Here is a 26,739-nt window from a genome sequence, read left to right on the forward strand (position 1 = left end):
TTACTGAAATCATAAAACAAATGGTCTGGTCTGAGCTGAAAAACCGAATAAACAGATTTGGACAACAATATAGTAAAACAATGTTTTTTTAAATACAGACGACAGATTTTAGACATGAGTAAATATTGAGTACGGAGCCCCCTAGGGGACATGGAGAAGAAAAAAAGAAAAAAATTTGAAGGAAAAAAATAAATGTTTTGCGAGATATCGCTGTCACTACCCGATCCGACCCCCTGCCCGATCGGTACTGCACATGTGCGAGATGGTCCTTCATATTGGACAACTCCGGACGGCAACCCAAGATGGACACTTGACACAGTGGCTTTTGGCAACGCTCAAAAAGAAAACTCGAGAGAGATGAGTTATTGTTATTACAACGTGACTTCACTATTATTTAACAACTCTTTGTATTGGGTTCTTTTATTTGGGGTTAAGTACATTGTCAGAATAAGTGAGAAATTAATTTAACTTCTGTTAGACAGCCATATGCCATAAATGTTTGCATACATTCACAGTAAATATTTATTCAGTATGATAGCTGTCTAACAGAAGTTAAATTGCGAGATCTCGCAATACTTTTCATTTAGTACTTCCTGGTCAGTTCGGCTGCTACGGCAACACAGAAACCACAACAATGGAGTGGTTCATCGATTTTACTTTGAGCTTGGCCTTAAATATAAGATATAACATCAGTGCTTGGCAATAGGCACGGGTTTCACACAGACTGTATATATAAACGGTTTCACATAAGTGAAGACACCTCAAGAGAACACTCAGAGCGAGGGGACATGCACGTCCCTCTGAGCTGAGTTATTGACAGATTCGAATTTCGCGGATCAATAACTCATGAACATAACGTTGTAAAAATACAAACAACATGACTTTACAATCATAGCAAGGTAGACAACGAGCTACATAGTCGTTTTTATCAGAACAGTTCGATACGCGCCGTCATCCGAGCCAAACATCAAGAATTGGTCACAATCTGCAGCTGGAGGAGGGAGAGGAGTGCTTAGGGACCGTCTACAAAACTGCAACGGGGTTTTGCGAGATATCGCAATTTTTTTTTTTTTTAAATAATTTTTTTTTTCTTCTCCATGTCCCCTAGGGGGCTCCGTAATTGAGTGATGATTTGGCCTCATGACATTATTTAAATCAAGAGTTCATATTCTAAAATGCTTAGGCTTTTCCATATGCAACAAGGAGTGGCACTATTGTACAAAAGCGCAGACTATAGATGGCATTTAATACGGCAGCAACACTTAGAAATCGCTGTTTCCTAGTAACGAATGGTACCTAAAGGGTCAAACCCATGATTGGTATTCAGCAGAGTGGTCACATGATGGGAGATGATAGACATTAACATGTGCATTGTTATCTGCCAGGGGCTGAAATCGTGGGAAAAGGTCACTGCCCTTCAGACTGCTCACATTAGTCTGGAGACAAGGCAACTTTCTCAGCCATGTAAATCGTCTCCTGCCCAAGCTTACTGGTGACAATTTAGCTGACAATATCCTACTCATGGAGAGTATGAATAGAGGTTTTGGTCCCTGCAGTCTGTTAGTTGTTCTCCTGGGTAAAATGAGGACAAACTATGTGATGATTATTTACTTGTCTCCTTCATTCTCTATAAATTAATCATTCTACCGATTCGCCCTGAGAGCCAGAGGAACTTAAACAGGCGGCAATAGAGACATGGCCGTGGCGTTTTTGTCTGTTAAACTGTATGTGGCATGAGTAAAAAACAACCATGCTGTAAGTGAATGTTCATATATGAATGCTGGTATTGTTTGAAAAAAGATGGGTACATTTTTTTTCCCAACAAACATTATATGTGTTCAGCCTAATATGCAATGTTGTTTTTGTTTGTCTTCTAGACACAAAAACTCAGTCGTTCCAGACAGACGCATCAATCATGGGTCAGGGGGTGGGGTGAAGGATAGATGTTTTTATTAAGTGGGACCTTTCTTCAGCTCTGCCTCATTTCTTGAATATTCCACATTCTGCTTGAGACACTGAGTGCAGCCTAACGAAGATCTTGCTCCAATGCTGGACTAGCATGTGCAAAATTTACCACGGTGGTGTCAGGAATTTCAATCTTTGCTTCCAAAACAGACTGGCAGCTTTGGGGCCGAAGCGGGGAGTGAGCAGGATCCCACACCCTCTTCATTCGGAGTACTCCATCGTTTCAGTGGAGTTTTGCTTGGTTTTTAGCGCGACGTATTTTGGTATGTAAAGAACACCGACTCTTTAGGTTGAAGACTTCGACAAGGATGCCAACAGTCCATAAACAAATGTTGCTTATCTTTGGGGAATTCTTGTGTGCCACTGCTAAGAGTGGAAATGCCTGAGAAAAAGTGAACGAGTGCAGCTACCAAGGCAGGGACGGAGTGCAGGATTATGTTGGCTGCAACGATCACAGCAGCGCTAATCTATTTTTTGGTTCAACGCTCTGGAGCCTTGGCCCTTGGTACAGCATGTTGGGACGAACGGCTTTCGCCATCAGGAAAAAACAACAGCTGTGTGGGTGAGTTTGGTTGACACCACTCCTGTCTAGACCGATGCTCCCTTATCATGGTATTAATAAAGGAGATGTTAAAAGCACTGAAAGCCACTGAATACTCTGCTGTGTAAGAGGTTATTTTGATCTTAGACCATGTCTGTCAAGCACTGACTTAGCAAAGAAAAAAGTTAAGATGAAAATCATAACAATCAAAAACAGTATCTCCTGGGTTTAGTTAGTACTTCTGATACCATTTCAAAGGTTTGCAAGATTACATTATAGGGCAGGTTGGCTATGGAACTACTTCCACAAGGCACACTGGTTAAAAGTGATGATGCTTAATACTGTATATGGCTAAACACATGCAAAGCGCCACACTGCCCAGGCAGTGATTACAATTGTTGATGGACAATCCTAAAGCAAAACAGTGTTTGTTCACGGTAAAAAAAAATGATGTTATCAGTCTTCTGTAACAATTGCAAGTGAATAAGTAGAGTTCAAACTTTACTGTATGTAGGGATATCTACATTTTTATTTCAACATACAATTTTGATTTAGTGAAAAAAAAAAAATATGATTTGCTCGGTTGGTAGAAACCCCCATATGCACATATGTAGCTTTTATGTTCATGTAGTTATACAACATAATAGACATAAAAGTACAAAGTACGAAAACAACAAACTCCTATTCAGTCATGGGTATGTGATCAGTATTGAAAAAAAGCTGCAATCAAGTGAAATTCAAAAAGTTAAAAGGTTGCTCACCCACTCCCAATGTAAAATAAAAGCAGAGCAACAGGTCAGTGGTAAAGTGAACTTGGCTTAGCAGACAATAACATGCACTGTAGCAGAGGTGCAGTTAACTGCTCTGTGCTCGAGTGGGTGTATCTCAAACTGAGCCCAAGGTGTTTGAGGGATGCCACAAGGACATCAGTTAAAGCTTTCAGATGCTGATCGCTGGTGTCCAACACATTTTGGAATGACTGCTGTCATGCCATATTGGCAAAGTTTAGATTTATCCCAGCAAAACATAAATTATAATGTTTAAAACTGAATTGTACTAATGTGAAACTTTCCAATCCCCTTTGAAAAGTTCCCGTTAGCTTTCAGTGTCTTACGCACAGAGGTCAAAGGTCATAGTCAGCTACATAACATCTTCCTTTGGAGGGTTTTAGTTTACTCTCCACTTCAGCAAAGCAAGACCTGAAGCCTTATGAAAAAGGTAATTACTTGGACACACTTGGACAAATTGGTATACCTATATGTTGGTACTGTATAAATGCCAAAACATTGTCCCATTGCCAATCCCGTTTCTGTCACTATACCTTTACGGGTTTGAAAATGTATCTACAGCTGAAATACTCAAGCAGTTGCATCTTTGATCAAACAGCCCTAAATAATGTTACCACAATGTCAAATGGGAAATTAATCTCTATTTTGGTTCTAGCTGTGCATTGGGAGCAATTGTATGTATGGCTATGACTCTTCAGACTCATCTGTATTAAAATAAATTAACATTTTGACTGAGCTCACTAGGTCAAGAATCATGCTGACCACCATGTGAACTTGTCAATGATTCATCAGGACGCCTCCTAGCAACGCAGCAACAGCAGCCATCTTAGAGATCTCACTCCAGACATGTCTTTATATTATTTGTCTGGTGTTTCTCATTGTTGTCTTCATTCCACAGAGTTAAGAGCAGTATCCATGGTTGCACATGGCAGGGCTATTACCAAGATTGATAAGCCCACCTTCTATCTCTAATCAACCAGACAGCTAACAGAGATTGTGTTTGTTTGTTTGACCAAGATAAGTCATGAAGCAAACTACATTAAAGTATTATGAAATCTAACTAACCGTCTCCAACAACATACCATTTGTGAAGGACGTCAATTCATGCCATTTATAAATGTGGAATGGTTGCCATTTCTTTGCTGCTTATTTACAAGCTTATTGTATAAATGTAGTGTACTAAATTATAGTGAGAGAAAACACTTAACTTTTAACGCGTTTAATTTCATGCAGAGTATTGTCAGAGTGAAAAAATAGTGCAGGAGTGATTTGTTGCACACGGCTCATGTTGTATCCAGAAGCAGTTGAGCCCGCCTTGAACTCATTTGACAAATGTCTCAAAGAGGCAAAACGACGCTATTGAGATGTTAAATGCTGCCGGGGTTACCTTCCTGTCCCTGGGATAACTTAGTTAAACTGAGTAAAGAGGACCGAATATTTCACAAACAATAACCTGCACCTACTCAAATGTAAAAACACGCTGTTGTAATGTGGGGTTAAAAAAAGGGTTATTTTACAACAGCAACCTCTTCCAAGCAGTTTAATAATATCAGCTATTTAAAGCAAATAGGCCAAGCATTCTTTATTCTCAATGTCCTCTTCTAAACTGAAAGGAGTTGCTGCTTTTCTTTGTTAGAGGACAGTAAACTGAACACATGTTGAGTTTTGGACAGTTAGTACATTTGAGTTAATGTGAAATCTTGACAAATCCTGATAAAGATAAGCCTGATATGAGGGTCAATTGTAGCGTGTAGCATGGTAGCTCATTCACTGTTAAAAATGAGCCTTTAGGTATAACCCTAGCATGCATCAATAAGCATGCATCAATTACAAGGTTTTGGCTAGTGAAAAAAAAAGCCATACATAATTTGTCATTTGCTGTTTTAAGACCCTAAAAATAATGGAATGTTTACAATTTATGAAACACATGTCACGTTTGTTTACTTAAAGCTTCACAGCCTTTCCTGATATTCGGCCATGGGAAAGCTATTCATCGGATGGACCTCGATGGGAAGAACCAGAGGAGGATTCTGGCTGGGGTGGGAAGACCGATCCTGCTCGACTTTCATTATAGAGAGGAGAGAGTTTACTGGGCTGACAGACACAGTGGGGTCATGTACAAAGCATCAGCGGGTGGAGCACACAGACAGGTGAATATGTAACTACTACTACTAATGTGTACAACAGCTGGCACATAGATTCCAGTCCCTTGCATGAAATGTATTGAAATTCAATGACATTTAATGAAATCTTAAGTTTTATTTTTCTTAAGACTGTACAATTATGTTTTGGTCTTGCATTTAACTTGTTATAACATTTGTTTTTCAGAAACTTTCATCTGACAAACATATCTCCGGCCTCGCAGTTGACTGGATTTGGAACAGAGTATATTGGACAAGTGAAGAAAAGGGAAAAATCAAGGCAATGGATATAAACGGGAAAATGAAAGGACTCTTTTAAGACACTTGACCAAACCAAGTAACATAAACGTTGACCCTACTAACAGGTATTACATTCTACAATTTATTAAATAATACTAGATCAAAAAAGCAAAACAAATATTTGAACAACAATTGATTTGGGTGCATTTATATTAGTATTCATTTGTAAAAAAAAGTGTGCTTCCTCGGTTTGAATCTTTTGCAGATTTCTTTTTTGGCTCTCTGGTGGGATGACCCCGAGTATCCAGCGGAGTGATGTGACAGGACAGACGAAAACTACACTTATAAAGATAGCAGAACAACTGGAAGCATTGTCCATTGACCGAGAGGAAAAAAGTCTGTTCTGGGTTCAGTTTGGTCTACAAGGAGAAAGTGCCATTGCTTCTTGTGATTACGACGGGAACGTTCTGCACATCATAGATCAGCCTCTTAGGTGAGCAAATTGTATTTCCATTGTCCATGTATCACTTTATTGTTGTTGGCAAACTTGGATACAAACACTCTCTTCTGTTCAGGTCTCAGTCAATGGGGATATCAGTTTTTCTGGAGCACTTGTACTACACTGATGCTGCTACTCGGCTTGTAAAACAAGTAAACAAATACACTGGCGGAGCACCACTGAACTTAAAACAAACTGCAAAACCCCCAGGTGCTATCAAGGTGGTACACCCCCTCAACCAGCCAATGACAGACTACCAATCCTCATTCCCAGGTTAATGCTCAACTCTGACACTGAAATTACTCAATAGCACATTGCATTAAATAACTTATATGTTAAAGGTGGGGTAGGTAATTTTGAGAAACCGGCTCGAGTGTGCTAGAATTTGAAAATACACAGCCGGAAAAAATCTGCCACTTCCTTACAGAGCCCCTCCTCCAACACGCATGAACGCGCACATGACCAATGAGGGCACGAGATAAGTTTGTGCACAGATGGAAGGCTGACAGGCAGGTAGGGCATCCAGTTATTTTAGCCGGGCCGACTCAGATGATTGGTCGTGCTTTTTACAGCGCCACGGCTTCCACAGATGACATTTTTGTATGGATTTTTTGTCAAAGCACTTCAGATATTCATTGCTATCGGGATGTTAAGAGCATTCCATGGAATATAACAAAAAGGGTATCTCGAGCTGGTTTCTCAAACTTACCTACCCCACCTTTAAGTAAATCTGTCTGAAATGACCATGTTTGAGTAATCTATTGCTGTTAATTCTTTCAAACAGGTTGTGACGAACAGAGTGGAAATTGCATGAATGTTTGTTCCAGTATAGCCGAGAAGGGGATCTGCCAGTGCAGTGAAGGCTTTGCTCTAAATAAGCAAGGCACTCATTGTGAAGGTTGGTGTCCATGCCATGAAACCAAATTATCAAGGTAGTTTAGATATTAAGGCAGGTCACAGCAATCATTCATTGTTCGTTTGTGTGTGCCATAGACGTGAATGAATGTGCCCGTTGGAACCACGGCTGCTCTCTTGGTTGTGAAAACATCCCAGGCTCCTATTTCTGTAGCTGCCCTAAAGGATACGCTCTCCTCCCGGACAGGAAGACATGTGGAGGTACAGTGGAAACATATGTTTTATTGTAGTATTCAATAATACAATGTGACATTTTTGTCCTTAATGTGAAGCTTTGCCAAGTTTAGTGCAAAGGACTTTGTAGTACAATGAAGAAAAACAATTAACCGAGTTGCTGGCGCCGGTTTTGCAGAGTGGAATAACACCACGTTTTATTTATAATGTTGTGACACTTGCTCTTTGTTTTGGTCAGCATAATGAAAGCAGCTCTGGTTCACATTAGACCCTCTTCTTTCTGTGGTCGTGTGAAAGGTGGCATTTGTCCCCCAGACACTCCTTTGACCCTGCAGAGCCAATAAAAAGGCCGGGTCACGTGCTAGACGAGACATATATGTGAGCTGCCAATTGTGTGTTACTTCGGTCCAAACACTGACATTGTTTGTCACTAAAGGTCTAGTTGTTCTGAGATTGAGGGGCTGTTTCAGGTGGATGGAAGCAGATATTATAAAGATAGTAGATCATTGTTTTCTAGGATTATACCAATAAATATGTTTGCTCTGCTCATTTAAAACCAAACAGCCAATGTTCTGGTAAAAAGTAGTATACTCAAAAGTTTGTTATTTGGAGGCCTACAGTATTCGTCTGAACTGATTCCTCATGAAATCTAATTGTTGGCACAGAAATATGCATTGCAATCATTGTTGATCAGTTATAGTTGTTCTGTTGTTATCCCTGATACGGTAGTGTTTACACAGAGATTAACTTTACAACCTTGTTAAACACATTATGGCAACGTCTTAATCTCTTTTGAGCAAACAGCTATGAAGCCACGAGAACAAGGAAGGTTCACAATGAGGTTAGATGATGACGTGACATACAGTACCTGGTCAGCAGCTTTAATGTCAAAGCAGTCTCACAGACATCCTTAACCAAGGTCTAGGAAAGAACAAACATGCAGCCAAACGGCAGGCTAGACAATGGAGCCGACAACAGAGATTATACACTGATTACAAAGCCGGGAACTTTCGTCTAATTTGTTATCATTTACTTAGTGACAGAATACATTATGAGCAAATAAGCCTTAAGATCTCCATTGGGTATACAAATGATAAAATAATGATAGTCACATATTTCTACATCTTCTTCTTAGTTCATTTGGGTTATTTGTGCTGAGCCCCAAAATAACCTGGAAATGTTTGAAAGCATTTATTTGATCTGTTTAATACAACCCTAAATTAATGGTGGTATTTTATGACACTATTTTTACTAACTTTGATTTAGCTGTTTTTTGCCAGATTATTGTTTTGAAATAAATAAAATGTGTTTGAAGAGATTTTGTTTCCACAATCAGAGATCACCCCATGCAGAGGGAATATCACGTGTGGCCATGGATGCCTGTCAACAGACGAGGGGGATGTGTGTGTGTGTCCAGAGGGATCGTCCCTGCAGGAGGATGGACAAGCCTGTACTGGTATGGATCACAGTTTAATCTGTAACAACAAATACAACCTTCACAACTCTATGTAATGACGCATTCCCATTATATCCATCTTTATCTTATTTGAAAGGAAATTATTTGTAATGTAGTGTTTAAGTTTTCATAAATGTAAACCAGTATAAGCTCCCAGTGACCATCAACTGGCGGCCCGCGGGCCTAATCTGGCACGCACTGTGGCGCTGGCGGAGTGGTTAGTGCGTTCACCCCATAGACTGTATATATAAATGGACGTAGTGTCCGTGACGTCACCCATAGGATTCTGCAGAGTTGCCGCGAAGCCCTTAGTAGGCGTAGTCGGCCACTTTTAATTGCATCCATGGTTAGAAACATGTTTTTTTCTGCTGTAAAGTTGGGCATTTTAACATGGGGGTCTATGGAAATTGCTCCTTTCTGCAGCCAGTCCCTAGCGGCCCATGTATGAACTGCAGTGTGTCGCACTTCCGTATTGGCTTCCTGGCTGTTCCCCAGAGTTTGCCGCTTGGTTCACCCCCCACTAACAAATGTTTTACAATGGCCCAATCCCAAACCACGCCCTATACCCTACCCCTACACACTCCCCCTCCGTGACGGAGTGAACTCCGTGGAGTGACATATGAGGCTCCCTCCTGTCAGATGGAGGGAGTAAATACAGCGGCAAGCTTTGGGATGGCCTCCCCTCTCTCCGGCAGGAAATGCCTGTCTGTAACAACGGTTTCAAATCAGTATCTCTTTGACAAAAAATGTAAATTAATAACTCAAATAAAACTCCAAACATCTTTAATTGTGTCTTTTAGTTTTAAACCTGATGTTTATAAGCTTCTTAGTTTTTGCAACATTCTGTAAATATACACAACTTTATAATAAAATGCACACATTTACCTTTTTCTAGACTAAACACAGGTATACGATCCTAAAATACGAGATTATCATGAGGTTGTTAACATCGCAATTTATCAGTGGATGTTTGCTGGAACTACTTGCCAACAGCGTGTTTCCTGGCGGACACACACAGCGTTGAGTCCGGTCAGGTAGAGACCGGTCTCAAGTCAGCACCGATGCAGACTCGCTGTTTTTTGATAGCCCACTCCCCCTCCTCACCGCTCCACACTCGTTGGTTTGGAACAGCACTTAATGTGGCGGACATTCCGCACGAACGCGCAAACGGAGGGGTAGTGTGTAGGGTGCAGGGGGCGGTTTGGGATTGGGCCAACGTAATGTGCAGTACCGGAGTCCAACAGAGAGGCAGCAGCTGTGGGAAAGTAGCCTGCGTACTGCGTAGCCTTCCCTGACCTGAAGAAGAAGTGATCCTTCGTTGGCGTCAGCGCCATAGGTTATAGCTCTGGTTGGCGTGAAGAGTCTGCTGTATCCGCAGTAGCCCCCGCTACCACTATGGACACCCCCCCCCCCCCCCCCCCCGTCCGTCAATAACTTATGTATTTTCGGATCCTGAACGAGACCGCCGCCAGAGCGCGTCTCCCCGTTACGGCCCGTCCACACTACAGCGTCGACAACTCCAATCTGCCCATTCACTTTCAATGGGGTGACGTCACGTTACCTCGCTTTTTCGCCGAACTGAATTGTGGGTAGCATAGCGGTACGTCTCCGCCGTCGAGACGCCGGAGTAGCCAGCGCCAGCCAATCAAATCCCGTTTCGGAAAATCTGACAGCTCAAGCCGTAGCCAATCAAACCGCGTCTAAGCTGGGAGAGAAATATCCCACCGTTCATTTCTATATTTCAAAAAAAGTTGGAGGAGAAACTAATTATCGCTGTAGCAAATCACCTGGTTTTGTATTCTTTCACACACACATACGGGTTTTGGGCCGAGGGTGACACCGTACTTCCGGTATGCGCCATTTCACGCGAGGTGCAAGCAGAATATCATAGTCTATTGCTTTAATCAATATAGTCAACTCTAAAATACCACACATATGCAATGGCATGATAATATTATTTTGACAAGTGGGGTATTCACCTGGTGTTTCCAGAAGGTAGACATAGATGCAGCCAAAATCGACCGAAGGCCACTTTCGAGAGTCGTTTTTCCATACATCTGCAGGCAGTCTGTAAGGGCAATCCGACAACCCACACAGCTCTAGTTTACGCTGGTAACGACCTAGAGCACACCCCTCCAGTCCAGAGATGTAATCCGAAGACATGCAGCGATTTCTTCGGTTGTTAATTCAGAAAAAAAACCTAGTGCGCTCTGCCTGGCTACGTTAGCTAGCTGTTTACATTAGCACCTCCAGGATATTGGCACCTCCAGGAAAATGGCGGATTTATAAATATATCTATGGCGCGCGTTGCATTGTGGGTAGCTCGTGACGTCACTGTGTGTGAAAGAATGACCAGACCCTCTTCACCTACCGGGATACAAACCAGAGGAACCAGCATGGAGGGAGGTGGCAGAGACAGTGGGTGAAACTGGTAGGTTTTCGCCTGTTTGGGGAGTTTATATATATATTGCTCCCATAAAATCCCCGGGGTTTTTTGCTTTGTATGTCGGGGGCGGGAGATTCATGTGATTGGTTGTTGGTCGTGTTGCTTGAATAAAATCCCCAAGCTACAGACACGCCCAGCTCCAAGCTTTTTTTGAAGCTGTAGTGTGGACGCTCCAAGGAAGCCATGCACGCAGCGCAGCCCCGCTCTCTTTAACTCCAGGCGACTAAAGTTCTTCCACCAGCTCAACTCTGTCCCTCATCATGAACGCAGGAGGCTGGCTGTATATCTGAACTCGCGCCCTCATCATTCTCTTCATCATCTTGTTCTAAGCTGCTGATGATAGTGCTTGTAGCAGCACTGCTGCCAAAAAGGTCTGTCAATTTGCGACATTTATGTGTGGGAGATTATAGAGATTATATACAATCATTTGTACAGTACAAATGCCGCAGTTTTTGCGTGGCTGTGTCTTTATTTGAAAGCCCAGTGGCAATCTGCTTATCTCTCATCGAAATAATATGCTACAAAGGGGCGGACTGGCCATCTGTGTGTTGAACTTTCCTGTCGGCTCCCAGACCGTAGTCGAGGAGGGCAGAAGCAACAAGCTTCAGGTTCAATAAGGTTCCACTTTAGCTTAAATGACTGGAGAGAGGCGAGCTCTTCTTGGGAGACCGTTGCATTTATTTAGCTGTTCTTCTGTTTCACAAAATACATCACAGACCCCTGTTTTTCTGCTTCCTCGTTTCACTTCTAGAAACAAACACACGTTCCCTCACTGTCGCTCTACCATCCACAAACACACATGCACACAGGGCCGCCTTAATGCACGGGCTGACCTGGGCTTTTTTTTTTATTCAATTTTCTTTTCTTTTATTTCGGATGTTTTAAAACATTTTTATATAAACAAAGTCTTGGCTTTCAGAATATGAAACTTTTATTTCCAAAATCACACGATAAATACATTTTTGAAGCTTGTAAAGGGAAGAAGACAGCTCTCCCTCACCACTCTGCTGTTCCCCTCCCTCCGCTGAAATTATGAATGTAAGGCGTATAGTAACCATAGATAACACGGCAGGGTCCGTTACAGTTTGTTTTCAAATGGTTTCAAATAAACAAAGTCTTGGCTTTCAGAATATTAAACTTGTTTCGGCAAATTCAGATGATAAATACAACTTTGAAGTTTGTAACGGCATAATTACAAGCGGAGAACGGAGTAACTTGACGTCACAGCAGGCACAACAACAGCCGGTGTTTCTCGTGAGGGTTTTCCCCGGGAAACAAACACAATACACACAAACGCAAAAATACACAAACACACACTCGCGAGCTTCCCTCAATCAATCTAATCAATCAGATCGATGGATTCCAGAGATGACTCCGAAACAGTCAGTGGGCACCACTTAACAGCCAATCAGAATGAGAATATGTGTCACATGTGACGTATTCAAATTGCGACTGATTGAGTGACAGATGAAGGTTGTTAAGGAGAAAATGTCGGAGAAGAAAAAGTTTGAGAGTGGCGCTCGGAAAAGGAAATTGTTGAGGGAAAAGGAGTTTCGAGCAGCTATTACAAAAAATGCCGAAGCTTACAGGTTATTTTAAACCTGTAGGCCGGGAAGAGGAGGAAGGACAGATGAGCCGCGGGGCCTCGGAGCCAAGTAGGCCGTCTGGTTCTGATAGCGATGGAGTGGCGGGAGAGGAAAAACAGACAGGAGGGACATTATCTGTTGGAGGAGATGGAGAGGACGACGAGGACTTGCTACGTGGAGGGGAGCCAACGGCAACCGGACAAATACATGAGGGAGGCCCGATACGTCACTCATCTGGAGGAGAGGACCAGGCGCGCGTAGAGCAGAGTGGAGAAGTGCGATCACAGAGCCTGCCGAGGCTATAAATGACTTTGATTTGTTGTTTAAATAGGGGGCCTATCAGCCCCAGGGGCTGATGGCAGGTTAAGGCGGGCTTGTGCACAAGCCACCAATTATGTAAATGTATTTGTTAAATTCGGCATCATGTAAGTTGCGCTGACAGGTCCACACACAGCGAGGCTCCCCCGCCCTCCTGCTGATAGTTGACGAGCGTCAAGCTCCTCAACCGCGCCCCGTTGATAATATATCGATCGTTGGCACACTGATAACACTTTTTTTTTTGTAATGGCACTTCATATCAAAAAGGTTGCTGACCCCTACACTATGGTATTTCTAGCGATTGTTAGATACAAATCTTTGAGTTGAATCATCAAAGCAGTCATAATGAGGTCAGATGGATCAAACGTCAGGCACAGCAGCACAGTAACCAGGACACTTTGCATTACTTTTCAACAGATGATGATGAAATTGATTGAATCAATTTAGAATAAGACACCATTTATGAAGTGTCAGGTTTTATTCGATGTTTTAAATTGCCAGCCAATATTTACTAATATGGTACAGGGGGCAGCTCCTTGGTTTCTACTGTATTAAGCCTAACTGAATAAGAAAGAAAAACATAGCCTCAGTCTTACTGTCTCCTTAAAGAAGCAGGTACAATTAGGAAAAAGCACATTCATGCCACATACAAATGTTGGTGTGTTCACAGTGATATGACAAGATATTTAGTAGGATTAAATCAATATGCTGTATGAGTCATGGTCAAATAAAATGGGGCCTCTATGTGAGGAACACAAAGCTTATCTGTGCGAGGATGTGTAACACAGTTTGTCGGCGTTGCAGGCTGCTTGTCTGCAGACAGAGGGGGGTGCAGTCAGCTCTGTACTCCTGTCACTCCTGCTAGGTGGCAGTGTGGATGTCTGCCGGGATACCAGCTCCACCAAGACGGCAAACGCTGCATCGCCACTGGTGAGTCATACTACAGCAGAGCAGTCAGCTGAGGCGGATAAACCCACTCAGATAAACACTGTGTCTATGTAATCCTGTGTGTTCGACCATGAATCTTTCATGAACACCTTGTATTTTACATGAAGTACAAAATAAGCTGAGGTGCAAATGACAAGTTTAGTAAATATACACTAACTCCTTTTTTTTTTTAATCCTTCAGGTCCACCACTATATCTACTAGTTGCTAATTTTGACAACGTACGGCAAATTGATCCTGATGGCTCTGGTGATCAAACCGTTGTGGAAGAGCCCAGAGGAGCAATCATAGCTTTGGACTATGACCCTGTCCAGCAAAATGTAAGATGAAAACTCCTTAGTAGAAAAGGTCTTAATATACAATCATATAGGCACTCTGGATTGACAGAATGTAGGGAGGCCAGATTCAGACTTTGTTGCAGACATCTAGTGACACCTAGTGGACAGAGAATGTCATTTGATTTCCAATAGGGTTCACCCATGTTAAATAAAAAAACGATATTTCTACTTTTTTTTTATAGTTGCCTACAGAGCATACTTTTTACTGCCCACATATTTCCTATAATGACTGTTTCTTTATATATTTTTGTATGCATTTCAAGGTGTACTTTGCTAGTACAAGCAAGAAGACAATTGAGAGTGTTAATTTGAACAGTGGATCGAGAGACATTCTAGTCTCTGATGGTTTGGACTCTCCAGAAGGACTGGCGATAGACTGGATCCACCGCAGGATGTATTGGACCGACACAAGGTGTGTGGTGTTGCAGAGAACATGTGCTCATGAAATATGTTCCTTACCTTCTGGTGATGACGATTTATACATCAGATATTCGCTTTTGAATGTATTTTATGTAAGACAACACCTCATTGAGCTTTTGATACTTAGGTCATATTGTACTTAGTTAATCTTTTTATTTAACATCAAATAAAATATATATTTGTACTTAATATTTACATTGAGATTTCCTTAAACAGCTTTATTTGTATAGTATGTTTAAATAACAGGTATGAGGCTAAAAGTTATCAGATTATTGATGTTTTATTAAAACACTTCTGTATATTGTTGTCCCCCAGCCAGTCAACTATTGACTGCAGTAACTTGGTTGGACTGAACAGAGAAACCATTGTAAGCAAAGGGCTGGAAAAACCAAGAGGAATTGCAGTTCATCCTTTGGCAAAGTGAGTGCCTGTATGTGTATGATAGTTTCAGGAATTAAAATTACAAACTAACTGCAACTAACCTTAAAGGATGTCATCTTAAATCAATAAGCAGCAGTGTATATATCACCTAGATGCTGTGAGCAATAGATACATCTGCTATGACTAATCTTCAATTCTCTTTTTCATTTTTGAGGAAGTTATTCTGGACTGACATAGGGGCTGTGCCTGTCGTGGAAAGTTCCTCTTTGAAAGGGAAGCACCGTGTTGTCATTGCTAGCACTAACCTTGTGTCACCAAGCGGCCTGACCATCGATTTCCCGGAGGATCGTCTGTTCTGGTGCGACCAGAGCACGGGCCTGGTGGAGACGGCTGCTCTGGACGGTTCAGATCGACAAGTCCTGGTAGAGAACCAAGTAGGTGAGGCTTGTGTGACACATACACACACATATACTGCATATTATGCTGCTGTCTAGGCCAGTTTGCCTTGTAAGAAATGTTGAATCTTTATGAATAAAATAAGGTTTTATTAAAAAAGAAAAACACATACAATATAGCAATGGGTTTGCTTGTCAATATGTGCAAACTTTCAAAAAACACATCTGAAGTTGATGAACTCCAGCCTAGATCGGTAGACGCTGTCATGAGTCCGTGGAGGTGACTAAAATAGAGCGGAGACTGAAAAAGTAAAGCTAAACCTGACAAACTGAGCATGTCATTTACAAAAGAGGCTGTATAAAAAAAGGGATACAAATATATCTGCACTCATAATTCATTCAGTTATATCCCCACTTAACATCTATTTCCTGGAAACATAATTAAAATATCTTCACATTATTCCCTTAGATCATACGAAAAAATATATATAATAGTTCTCACCTTGTGTCTTTCCCTCTATTCTGATTCCTGCAGGCCCGACCTTTTGACCTTGCCGTATTTGAGGACAGGTTGTGGATATCCGATCGGGAGCACCAGCAGCTGAGGAGCGTACACAAGCGCACTGGGAGAAAACTGCAACGTATCCATGGGAACATGGTCCAACCAGCATCCATTGTGGTGGTTCATCCCCTTGCTAAACCAGGTACAGAGAGTTATATTAGATTTGATAAGAAGTTACATACTGAGGTTAAAGACACTACATGAAGCAACTCCTGAATCTTCATCCTAAAATGATTTGCCAAGATAGGTGTAGGCCAGCAGCAACAAATCTTATTAGGGAGGCTGTGGCTCAGTGGATAGTGTGCTGGACTTCGTTTCAGGGCAGGGGGTAGCAAGTTTGAGTCCCACTGCAGTCAGCATGTCGTGGTGTCCCTGGGCAAGACACTTCACCCCAAATTGCTCCTGTGGGGATTGTCCACAGTACTGAATGTATGTAAGTCGCTTTGGATAAAAGCGTCTAACAAGTGACATGTAATTGATGTAATATTAAAAATTCATGATTGAGACTCAAATTGTCATTTCGCCTCCTCCTCTTCAGGGGCAGATGTTTGCCTTCACCTGAACGGAGGTTGTGCCCAGGTGTGTAAAAGCAAACTGGGATTGGCGCACTGCTCCTGTCTGCCGCGCTACATCCTATCATCTGACGGGAAAAGCTGCCTGCCTGAGGATGCAACTAACGGAACAGCAGGTGATTTGTTTTAAGCTATCTTACTTGATACACTTGTATTTAAGAGAAGCCTTTATTGAGCTCCACAACATCTTGGTATATGTGTTCATAATGTATAAGCTCTGAAGCAAAACTAAATTGTGAATGCCTATTTAACTTTATGAATTCATTGTGTAGAATCTGGAGACAGTGAGTCCTCAGATTTAACATCTCTCAAAAACAAAACCTTCAACGATGAGGGCACCCCCTTGACCCCGGAGCTGTCAGCGGATAAAGCCCAGGATGATCTAGACTCTGAAGAAGACAACGATCCAACTCGCTTTACAGACAAGATGGTTTCCGGTAACAGCACAGCAGTGAAACGTTATCATAGTTGTTCCTACTTAAGATCTTACTCTAACTTAATGTTATGCTTCCATGTGTTCCCTTCTCCGTCAGACCAGCATGAGTGTTACTCTCTTCGCTGTGATGTTAATGCAGAGTGCCTGCTGAGTGCTGGCAGCCCGACCTGTCTCTGTCTAGAAGGTTTTACAGGTGATGGACAGGTCTGTGCTGGTGAGTATGTCTGTTCCTGTTCTGTGAATGTGCCTCAGGATGAAGTTACACATCCTGAGGAAAGCTTATGGATTACATTAGATACAGAGTCACTTATCTCACTTACAGAAGCAGTGGTTTGAATTGTACATTTGGCGTAGGTGCCAGTAGGCATAAAAGGGCAGTAAGACAGCACTGGAAGCTAAGTATATTTCAGAGGCAGAGCTGCTCTGGAAGTAAAGATAATCACAATACTTAATATAAACAGGCGCTAAAGCCAGAAGGCACGTCTAAAAAGGGAGCTCTTCCAATAATTCATAATATTTAAAATATGTATTGGTTCAATTCTTAAAAGGTTGGCACCTTTCAAATCTGTATGTAGCAGACAGAGGTCATGTGCCAACTAATTTGATGGATACAACAAAACGTTCACCCATGTATCTGATAAGTGTAGTCCTAGTTAAAGAGAAATTGTCCATTATAATCATTTTTTGTTTACCATAACGCTTATAAATAATAATACATTCTCATTTAGATGAGCTGTTAAGTGAATTATTTTACTATTAATACTTATGTACCTCTCTTTTTCATTTGTTGTAGATATTGATGAGTGCAAACAGGAAACGCACAAATGTGACAAAAATGCAGAATGCCAAAATGCCATGGGAAATTATCTCTGCAAGTGCCAGGCTGGATATTATGGCAACGGGAAGACATGTCAAGGTGCGTCTCAATTATTTGCATATACAATTTATATTGTAGAATATTAGAAAAATATTAGTGTTCAACAGGATTAGTCTATTTTGGCTTGCTACTGATCATCAGGCGTACTATTGAAAGTATTAACACAGTTAACAGAGTTTTGTATCCAGTATGACACAATATAAATAACACTAGTACATATATCATTACTGGGCTGTAATATAATCCCTTTTATCATACATATGATATTATGTTTACACGAGTCACCTAGAAGGAGGACTAGTATTCTGGAGCAGACTATGATTAAAGCTCTAAGAGGGGAAACAGTGCCATACTGTATAGTTGTCCAATTAACGTGATTATCTCCCTATATCCTCTCAAGAGTTGGAGACCACGACACCATGGCCGATGACCGATAGTCCAGCTGATGTCACCACCGGGCACCACAACAGTAACTCAGTAGAGAGTTGCCCCTCCTCCTATGAGTCCTACTGTCTGTACCAGGGTGTCTGCGTCTACTTCCCTGAAATGGAGGCCTATGCTTGCAAGTAAATAACCTCTCTTTACCCCTCAGTATGACCCCTGATCTACACGTTTAACAGCTTACTGACATATTGTCTACACAAACAATGCTTGCTTTCCTAAACTGAAATCCTGTGATCATCTTCTGTAGTAGATGAGTTCTGGTTTAAGCTTTTTTTATATATTTTAATTGCACTCTAAAATATGCAGTTACTCAAAGGTAATCAGGGTCATATTAAGCTGATTTCTTAAAAGTATTTTTCTTTTCAAACAACATTATACAAACGCATTGGAATTGCACATTTTGCAGGACCTTTTGCGTCTTATTTCTCATATAATATACTACACATGACAACCCGTAGGTGTCACTGTTGTTTCATGATTAAAGCCATTGCCTCAACATAAAGTGGCTATAGGACAGACAATTCAGAATGTAATTTTTTCTTATTGAAACACGTATACAAGTATTTACAAACACATTTTTGAAAACCTAAATGTATTTAACATTTGTGTTTTTGAATAAATGTTGCATTGCGGTATATTAATCGTGTCATATGTACGTGTGGAAGTTAAACTCTTCCACACTCACTTTATAATAGATAGTGCAAATGGACTACACACTCATGCTGTCTTCTCTCCTGCTCTAGTTGTGCACCAGGCTATATGGGGGAGCGTTGTCAGTTCAGTGACCTGGAGTGGTGGGAGCTTCAGCAGGCCGAGGAGGAGAAGAGGAGGAACGTGGTGATCGCGGCCTGCATGGTGCTCCTTGTCTCCCTGCTCTCCATCGCTGCCTGCGCCACCTACTGCTACGGGTGAGAGGGGGGTGGAGAGGGGGAGAGATGAAAGCAGGGAGAGAAGATAAAGCCTGATAAAAAGCCATAATAAAGGAAAGGTTGGGAACAGAACAAGAAAGGGCAAGAACATCAAAGCAAAAAAGTTCAAAGGAAAATGGGACAAAAAAAGATTAAGTCAAAGAAAGAAAAAGACGGCAACAAAAAAAACATAGTGGTGACAATGGCTGGAAGAAAAGCCAGTGGAGACGGAGTTTAGCTGCAGAAGAATATAGCAAGATGATGAAAGTAATTGTACATGAAGGAGTCGTGTTATGGTTTTGATAGTTCTTTCAATGATAATGGTCAAGGCAAGGCAAGTTTATTTATAAAGCACTTTTCAACACAAGGCAATTCAAAGTGCTTTACAAAAAATGAAAGACATTAAGAAAATGGCATTTAAAATCAGTCATTAAAAAGAAAAGCTAATAAAATAAACATTAAAAGAAAAAATACATGGATAAAAGTTACAGTGCAGTCTAAGATATGAATAGTTCAATTAAAAGCAGCGACAAAAAGAAAAGTCTTCAGCCTGGATTTAAAAGTAGTCAGAGTTGCAGCGGACCTGCAGTTTTCTGGGAGTTTGTTCCAGATATTTGGAGCATAATAACTGAACGCTGCTTCTCCATGTTTAGTTCTGACTCGATGATGGTTCATAATTTAGCAGGAGGTCAGAAATGTATTTTGGGCCTAAACCATTCCGTGCTTTATAAACCAGCAGCAGTATTTTGAAATCTATTCTTTGACACACAGGAAGCCAGTGTAAAGACTTCAGAACAGGAGTGATGTGATCCACTTTCTTAGTGTTAGTGAGGACTCGAGCAGCGGCGTTCTGAATCAGCTGCAGCTTCCTAATAGATTTTTTTGTGAGACCTGTGAAGACACCATTACAGTAGTCCAGTCTACTGAAGATAAAAGCATGGACAAGTTTTTCCAAATCCTGCTGTGACATTAGTCTTTTAATCCTAGATATATTCTTTAGGTGATAGTAGGCTGATTTAGTAACTGTTTTAATGTGACTGTTGAAACTCAGGTCAGAGTCCATGACTACACCTAGATTTCTGGCTCTATCTGTTGTTTTGAACATTGCAGGCTGAAGCTCAGCGCTCACTTTTATACGTTCTGCCTTGGCTCCAAAAACCATTACCTCAGTTTTATCTTTGTTTAATTGGAGAAAGTTCTGACACATCCAGTCATTGATTTGTTCAATGCACTTACTCAGTGTTTGAATTGGAGCATAGTCTCCTGGTGAAATTGTTACGTAAATGTGTGTGTCATCCGCATAGCTATGGTAACTTATTTTGTTGTTCTTCATTATCTGAGCCAGTGGTAGCATGTAGATGTTAAAGAGAAGAGGCCCCAAGATGGAGCCTTGAGGTACCCCACATGTCATATTTGTCAACTCAGATGTGTATTTACCTATAGAAACAAAGTTGTTTCTGTCCTTTAAGTAGGATTTAAACCAATTTAGAACTCTTTCCGAAAATCCCACCCAGTTTTCCAGTCGGTCTAGTAATATGCTGTGGTCAACAGTGTCAAACGCAGCACTGAGATCTAATAATACTAACACTGAAGTTCTGCCACTGTCTGTGTTTAAGTGGATGTCATTGAAGACCTTTACAAGAGCAGTCTCAGTGCTGTGGTTTGGACGAAAGCCTGACTGGAACACATCCAAACAGCTATTTAAATGCAAGAAATTACTCAACTGTTGAAAAACAACTTTTTCAATGATTTTACCTAGAAATGGGAGGTTTGATATGGGCCTGTAATTGTTCATTACTGAAGCATCTAGATTATTCTTTTTTAAGAGCGGTTTAATGACTGCAGTTTTCAGGGCCTGTGGAAAAATACCTGAGTGAAGAGATTTGTTTACTATATGAAGTAGATCTGAGGCCATGCAAGGCAAAACATCTTTGAAAAATCCTGTTGGAATAATATCAAGGCAGCAGGAGGAGGACTTCAGAAGTTGTATAATGTCCTCTAGGTTTTTATCATTAATCTGATGGAATTGTGTCATGGTGTTTGAATTGATGTTAAGTGGACACAGAGACAACACATTTGCTGTTCCTGATGCAGACGCACTGACTGCTTGTCTGATTTTCTGAATGTTGTCAGTGAAGAAGGAGGCAAAATCATTGCACGCCCTGGTGGATAGAAATTCAGAGGCTACTGACACTGGGGGGTTAGTTAGTCTGTCGACGGTAGCAAACAAGGCACGTGCGTTGTTTTTGTTTTTGGTAATGATGTCAGAGAAGAACGATTGTCGTGCGTTTTTCAATTCCAAATTATAAAGGCCAAGTCTCTCTTTATAGATTTCAAAGTGAACCTGGAGATTTGTTTTTCGCCACCTGCGTTCAGCTTTTCGACATTCTCTTTTTTCTGTTTTCACGGTCATGGCCTTTCTCCATGGAGATATTTTCTTCCCAGTCACTTCCTTTACCTTAGTTGGAGCAATGGCATCTATAACATTTTTAATTTTTGAATTAAAATGATCTACTAGCTCATTTACTGAGATGTTAGCAGGGGCAAGTGTGGAAGAAAAATTCTGAGTAAACATTTCCCTAGTATTTTCAGTTAAATATCGCTTTGTGGTTACCTCTTTTTGAACATTTTTGTGAACAGAAATAGAGCTATCAAAGAAAACACAGGAATGGTCAGAGAGTGCAACATCAGTCACCACAACCTTAGAGATATTCAGACCCTTTGAGATAATTAAGTCCAGAGTGTTCCCCTTATTGTGCGTGGGCTCTGTCACAAAAGCAAAATAAAAAATCTGCACATATTTAATGTCAGAAGCATTGCTGTATTATTGTATATAATAAGCATTGTTGTGTTGAGTCTTCTGGACACTGAAAGCCCAGAGCAGCGCAGAGGGGGAGGAGCTGCTCCAGCGATGAATGAGCTGACAGCATTTAGAGATGTCTATCAAACCCAGGATGGCATGAGCCGTGTAATGTAGGAGTCTCCGTCTGACAGCAGGGGGTCACATGTGGAACGAATGGCAGCATGCAACCCTGGCTAGTGGAGAGGGAGCATACGTAAACTACACACTGCCACCCCTCCTCCCTGTTATTTCCACCTGAGCTGTCTCTAAGTAGCTGATTTGTTTTACGGTTGTTTCGCTGGCTTATGGACAAGGCCGTTGGCATTCTCCACTCCTTTGAATCACAAAGCACACCCCTCCCCTCCACCTACGACATCTCAACGTTTGCACTCTTGGTTCCCCTGTGGAAGTGGCACGCTTTCAATTACATGCTTGGTTTAGCTTGTTCTACAGCAATTACACATAAAAATAGGTCATTTCTCAGCTACAGAATGGAGCCGCTGAGGTATGACCCCAGAGGAAACGCTACATGGCCGCCAATAGCTCTTCTTCAAATTGCCTTCTGCACTTGACTGCAAGTGTGCATGCAGAGGAAACTAAACCAGTAAACTCAAACACTGTGCAACACATACACACAAATAATATATCATACAGTACACAGTGATGTAAAAAAGCAGCTTGTTTCTTTTGCTGTTTTTTTTCAGTTCAAAATTCTAATAAATCCACTTAAAGCATAGACATAAATGTTGAATTTAAACATAATTTCCCTATACAAAGGCACATTTTTCAATTGATAACCATGTAAACACCATGCAAGTCTGTGAATATTTGTGTACATGTTTAAAAAATTATAATTTACAATACTGCATGTTTGCTTTCTCTTTCTTCAATGCAGAACTAGAACATTCTTCCACAAACAGCCCTCAGTGGATAATGTGAGTGAGACCAGCGTGACAGATGAGAGCATGTCAGAGACCACCAGCATGCCTCGAGTAAGACCATCATCACAAGATCTGTGCTAAATACATCTTTAAGTAAAGAAAGTCATCTAATGCAACAGACATAAGTCAAAGTAGAGCCATCATGGTCTTCATGATATCATATTTCAAAGCTCACTTTAAAGAAAATACAAACCCCTGTTAAGTTAAATCCAACTTAACATATAAATAATAGCGAGCAAGATGTCAGAATAAGACTCAAATAAACAACACAAGAAATGGAAATATAGTTCTAGGATGTTTATAAAAACTCATACATTTTGACGAATACCTGTATGTATCTGCAGTTCTACATGGTGGCAGAAAACGGCATGATGAGAAAGATCATCCCTGCCATGGGCTGTCCCAGAAGAGCCGTCTGTCCATCCTGCTCTTCAGAAACAGGTACCTGAAATTAATCAAAAACACCTTGGCGTTAATCTTTGCACACAAGGACATTAGTAAATGTTCTTGTTAGCTATTTAATATCTTAATGATTATGTTTTTTTGGCCAGGTGACAACCCTGTGTCTGAAGGGTCGGGAACATTGTCCCAACACAACAGAGGGTACGAGTGTTCCATGGTGTCTGCTGTTGCCATGGAGACCACACATCGACATGTCCATCACTCAAGTCAATCACCGTCAAGCTCATACTGAGTGGTGCAGGGATGAAGGTGTTACGTAAGCCGACCAAGAAGTTAGCATTTGGAGGAGCTCCCTCGAAAAGCCATTGGATTTTCTATTGGATTTTAGATAATTGCAGAAAATAAGCTCAGTGACAAATCAATGTCTATGATACGTAAGGATAATCTCCACTTATTAACCCTGCTTTCATAATTGTTGTAAATGCAATTGCTACAAGTAGAAGCTAACGTTAGGCTATGAAGGAAGTGCATCACACTCGCATGGCTTCACGTAACCACTGCTAAGCTAAAGGCGGACTGGAGTTCGGATTGTTAACGTTAAATTGTTTCATTTAGTCAGCAACCTCCATTTTACAACGCATAGAGACTCACCAGTATGTTGCAGAACAAATGTGAAACACTCTTAAGCTTTGGGTAACCACAAACTATGCTAACCAAAAACCCATTAAAAAAAACTGATAAAATGTGAAATAATTTCCTGGATACAGGACACATTCCTGCACCACCCGATCGCTTTATTTCTTTATGGTTTTATAAAAATAAAACCTCACAAATGAAAGAAATGTCATGGAAGATGTTACTTAGTACCTAACCCTAACCTAAATATATCTGCCGATTTCTTTAACATTCACATTTTAATAATGTTTATTAAAGCTATTGTAGACACATTTAAATGGAAGCACCAGATTAAAAAAGGTTGATTGACATACATTGTTTTAATATTACAAGATGTAGTGACGGCAGTTTGTTTGACCAGTAAATCAAACTGGACGTAAAGTTATGTAAGTTTGAAGGAAACGATATGGCACTAGACTGAGCAATACAAATGTATTCTATAATGCCCCGTTTTCTGAAATAAAGTATTCAAAAATGAAACCTTCTCTGCTCCAACATTTAGGTCATACTAATAATGTGGCTGAAAATAGCGTCATGTAAAAAAAAAACATGGTCTATGCCTTTATCAAAAAAGCTCCAAAGTAGATCAAAAGTATGTTATCATATTATCAAGTGTTATAACATGGGCAACATCTTGTTATACATTTCCGCCTACTTTTTGAAATAAATCAAAGAATAAAGCTTATGGCACAACAAGCTGTTTGTTTTAGATGGACCCATCAGAAAAACAGCGTATTTGTTTTTGTGAAGCATAAAGCAAAATACTGACAAAAAAAGTCACGGCAATTTGTTTTATAGCTCGAAAGCACAGTTTTGCCTAATGTGTTTTCCATGTTTCTTTTACCACACAAGTAAAGAGTACGGGATGGCCTACACAAACGTTGTAGTGCAAGGTTTGTTGGGATATTTGTATGCATTTCAGCTTCCACTGAATAATTGACGTTGGTTGCCATCTCTAAGAAGGATCTCAAGTCTCCCATCAAATAGTGCAAAATGTTTGTGCAGCCTGCTCAATAACACAATGTGTTGTGTTTCTGGCGTGAGCAAGTCAACAGGTTTAATAATAACTTTGAGTTACAATTAAAATGTATCTTCCCAATAACAAATAACTGCTTCTGTTATAAAAAGGGATGCATTTAGTTTTAGTGTTTGGAAATCCCCCATGTGTTCTTTATTTCATGGATTAGTTTCATGTAAGACGGTTTTCCTTTAAGGCTGTTCTACTTTAAACTCCATGATATGTTAGATCCCGTTTGAGATTGTATCATCAAGCTGTGTGAAAGAATGTTTTTCTCATCTTGTCAATCAGATGTTGTGATGTTAAAAATATAAAAACTGAAAATCTACTACAGTATATAGCAACCTGATCATAGTTAGCCAAGTATGACAGCTAGCACATCAGAGCCTTAGCTCAACTAAGCTAACACGACTAACCTGACAACTGTGATATTGTTAACAATTGTATATTTTTATTTTTATACAAAAGATCTGTGTTAACGTGTGTCAAAGCTAAATGTATATGTACACATTAAAAAGATAAGGTAGGAGAACACTGAGCTGGATAGCCGTTTAGTTGAGGACTGAATGTGATAGCTTGGTTTCAAAGGGAGGGAACTTGTAGTTGATTTCCGTTTCATTTCTTTGAAGGTTTTTAAATCTAGACAATCAAAACTATGGTGATATTATTATTTTTTAAATACAACCACCTTCAAGAGAGTTGATTCACACTGTATTCTGTATTTGTTTCAGCCCCTACAGTATGTGCTATAACTGGAATTACGAAATTGCCATTTTATCCATCAATAAAACTATATTCACCAAAATGGGCTTTGTTAATAACTGCAAACATTTTTGCGTCAACCCAAGTTAACTGTACACACAAAAACTATTTTCATTACTAAATGTTTGCCGTGCTTTTTATCATATCCTTTCCATAGTATCATACAATTTCTAATTATATTATTTGTTCTTATTGGAAGATTATGTTGGCCATTCACCGCTCGTCTCAATTGCACTTCACCACGCTCTTCTCAAGCTCTTGCCCCTGCTCCACTGATGATGCTTTTCTATCCTCCACCAAATCTAACGCTCTAGTGAAGTTGGTACCGGAGCTGCAGCCCTGCACTCCCACCACCCCATCTGTCACTTTCTATTTCTATCTGTGACTGCCTGTGACTCTGTCTCAAGGTTGACTGAGGATTGTTAATAGAAGCACCCATGGCCTCTTTGTTTCGAGGCGATGGCAGAAAACAAAGCACTTTAACGCAAAAACCATCAGGGGCCACATCGATATTGATTTTCCTGGCAAGACACACTTATCTATATATTGGCCTCCATTAGGGCTAACTGATAGGTTAGGCAAGCACCACTCTAAAACAGCGGCAGCTCAGCCTTCAAGTCAAGATAAAATTGGGCCCAGTGTCAATTTATCTTGTATTACTCCTCAATTGGGGCAACAGGGGGCAATAGAGTCACATATGGTGTAAATAACAGAGGCCTTAAAAGGTACTCAGTGTTGTATCAATCTTCTT

General features: G+C 40.7%; 1 protein-coding gene across 1 annotated transcript; it reads left to right on the plus strand.

Annotated features, from left to right (window-relative positions):
- Positions 1–5,291: 5,291 nt before the first annotated feature.
- egf (epidermal growth factor) lies at positions 5,292–25,633 on the plus strand. The gene is given in 23 exon segments (XM_034093042.2): positions 5,292–5,444; positions 5,623–5,731; positions 5,734–5,800; positions 5,941–6,168; positions 6,251–6,447; positions 6,959–7,072; positions 7,168–7,290; positions 8,600–8,719; positions 13,874–13,999; positions 14,199–14,335; positions 14,617–14,765; positions 15,089–15,193; positions 15,369–15,603; positions 16,085–16,253; positions 16,650–16,799; positions 16,956–17,120; positions 17,217–17,333; positions 17,913–18,035; positions 18,397–18,562; positions 19,184–19,348; positions 23,086–23,182; positions 23,476–23,572; positions 23,683–25,633. Coding segments are annotated over 23 exon segments (3,255 nt in total). The 3' UTR covers positions 23,826–25,633.
- The last annotated feature ends 1,106 nt before the right edge of the window (positions 25,634–26,739 follow it).

The sequence above is a fragment of the Pseudochaenichthys georgianus genome, chromosome 10 (genome assembly GCF_902827115.2).
Source record: "Pseudochaenichthys georgianus chromosome 10, fPseGeo1.2, whole genome shotgun sequence".
In the NCBI taxonomy this organism is placed as follows: Eukaryota; Metazoa; Chordata; class Actinopteri; order Perciformes; family Channichthyidae; genus Pseudochaenichthys; species Pseudochaenichthys georgianus.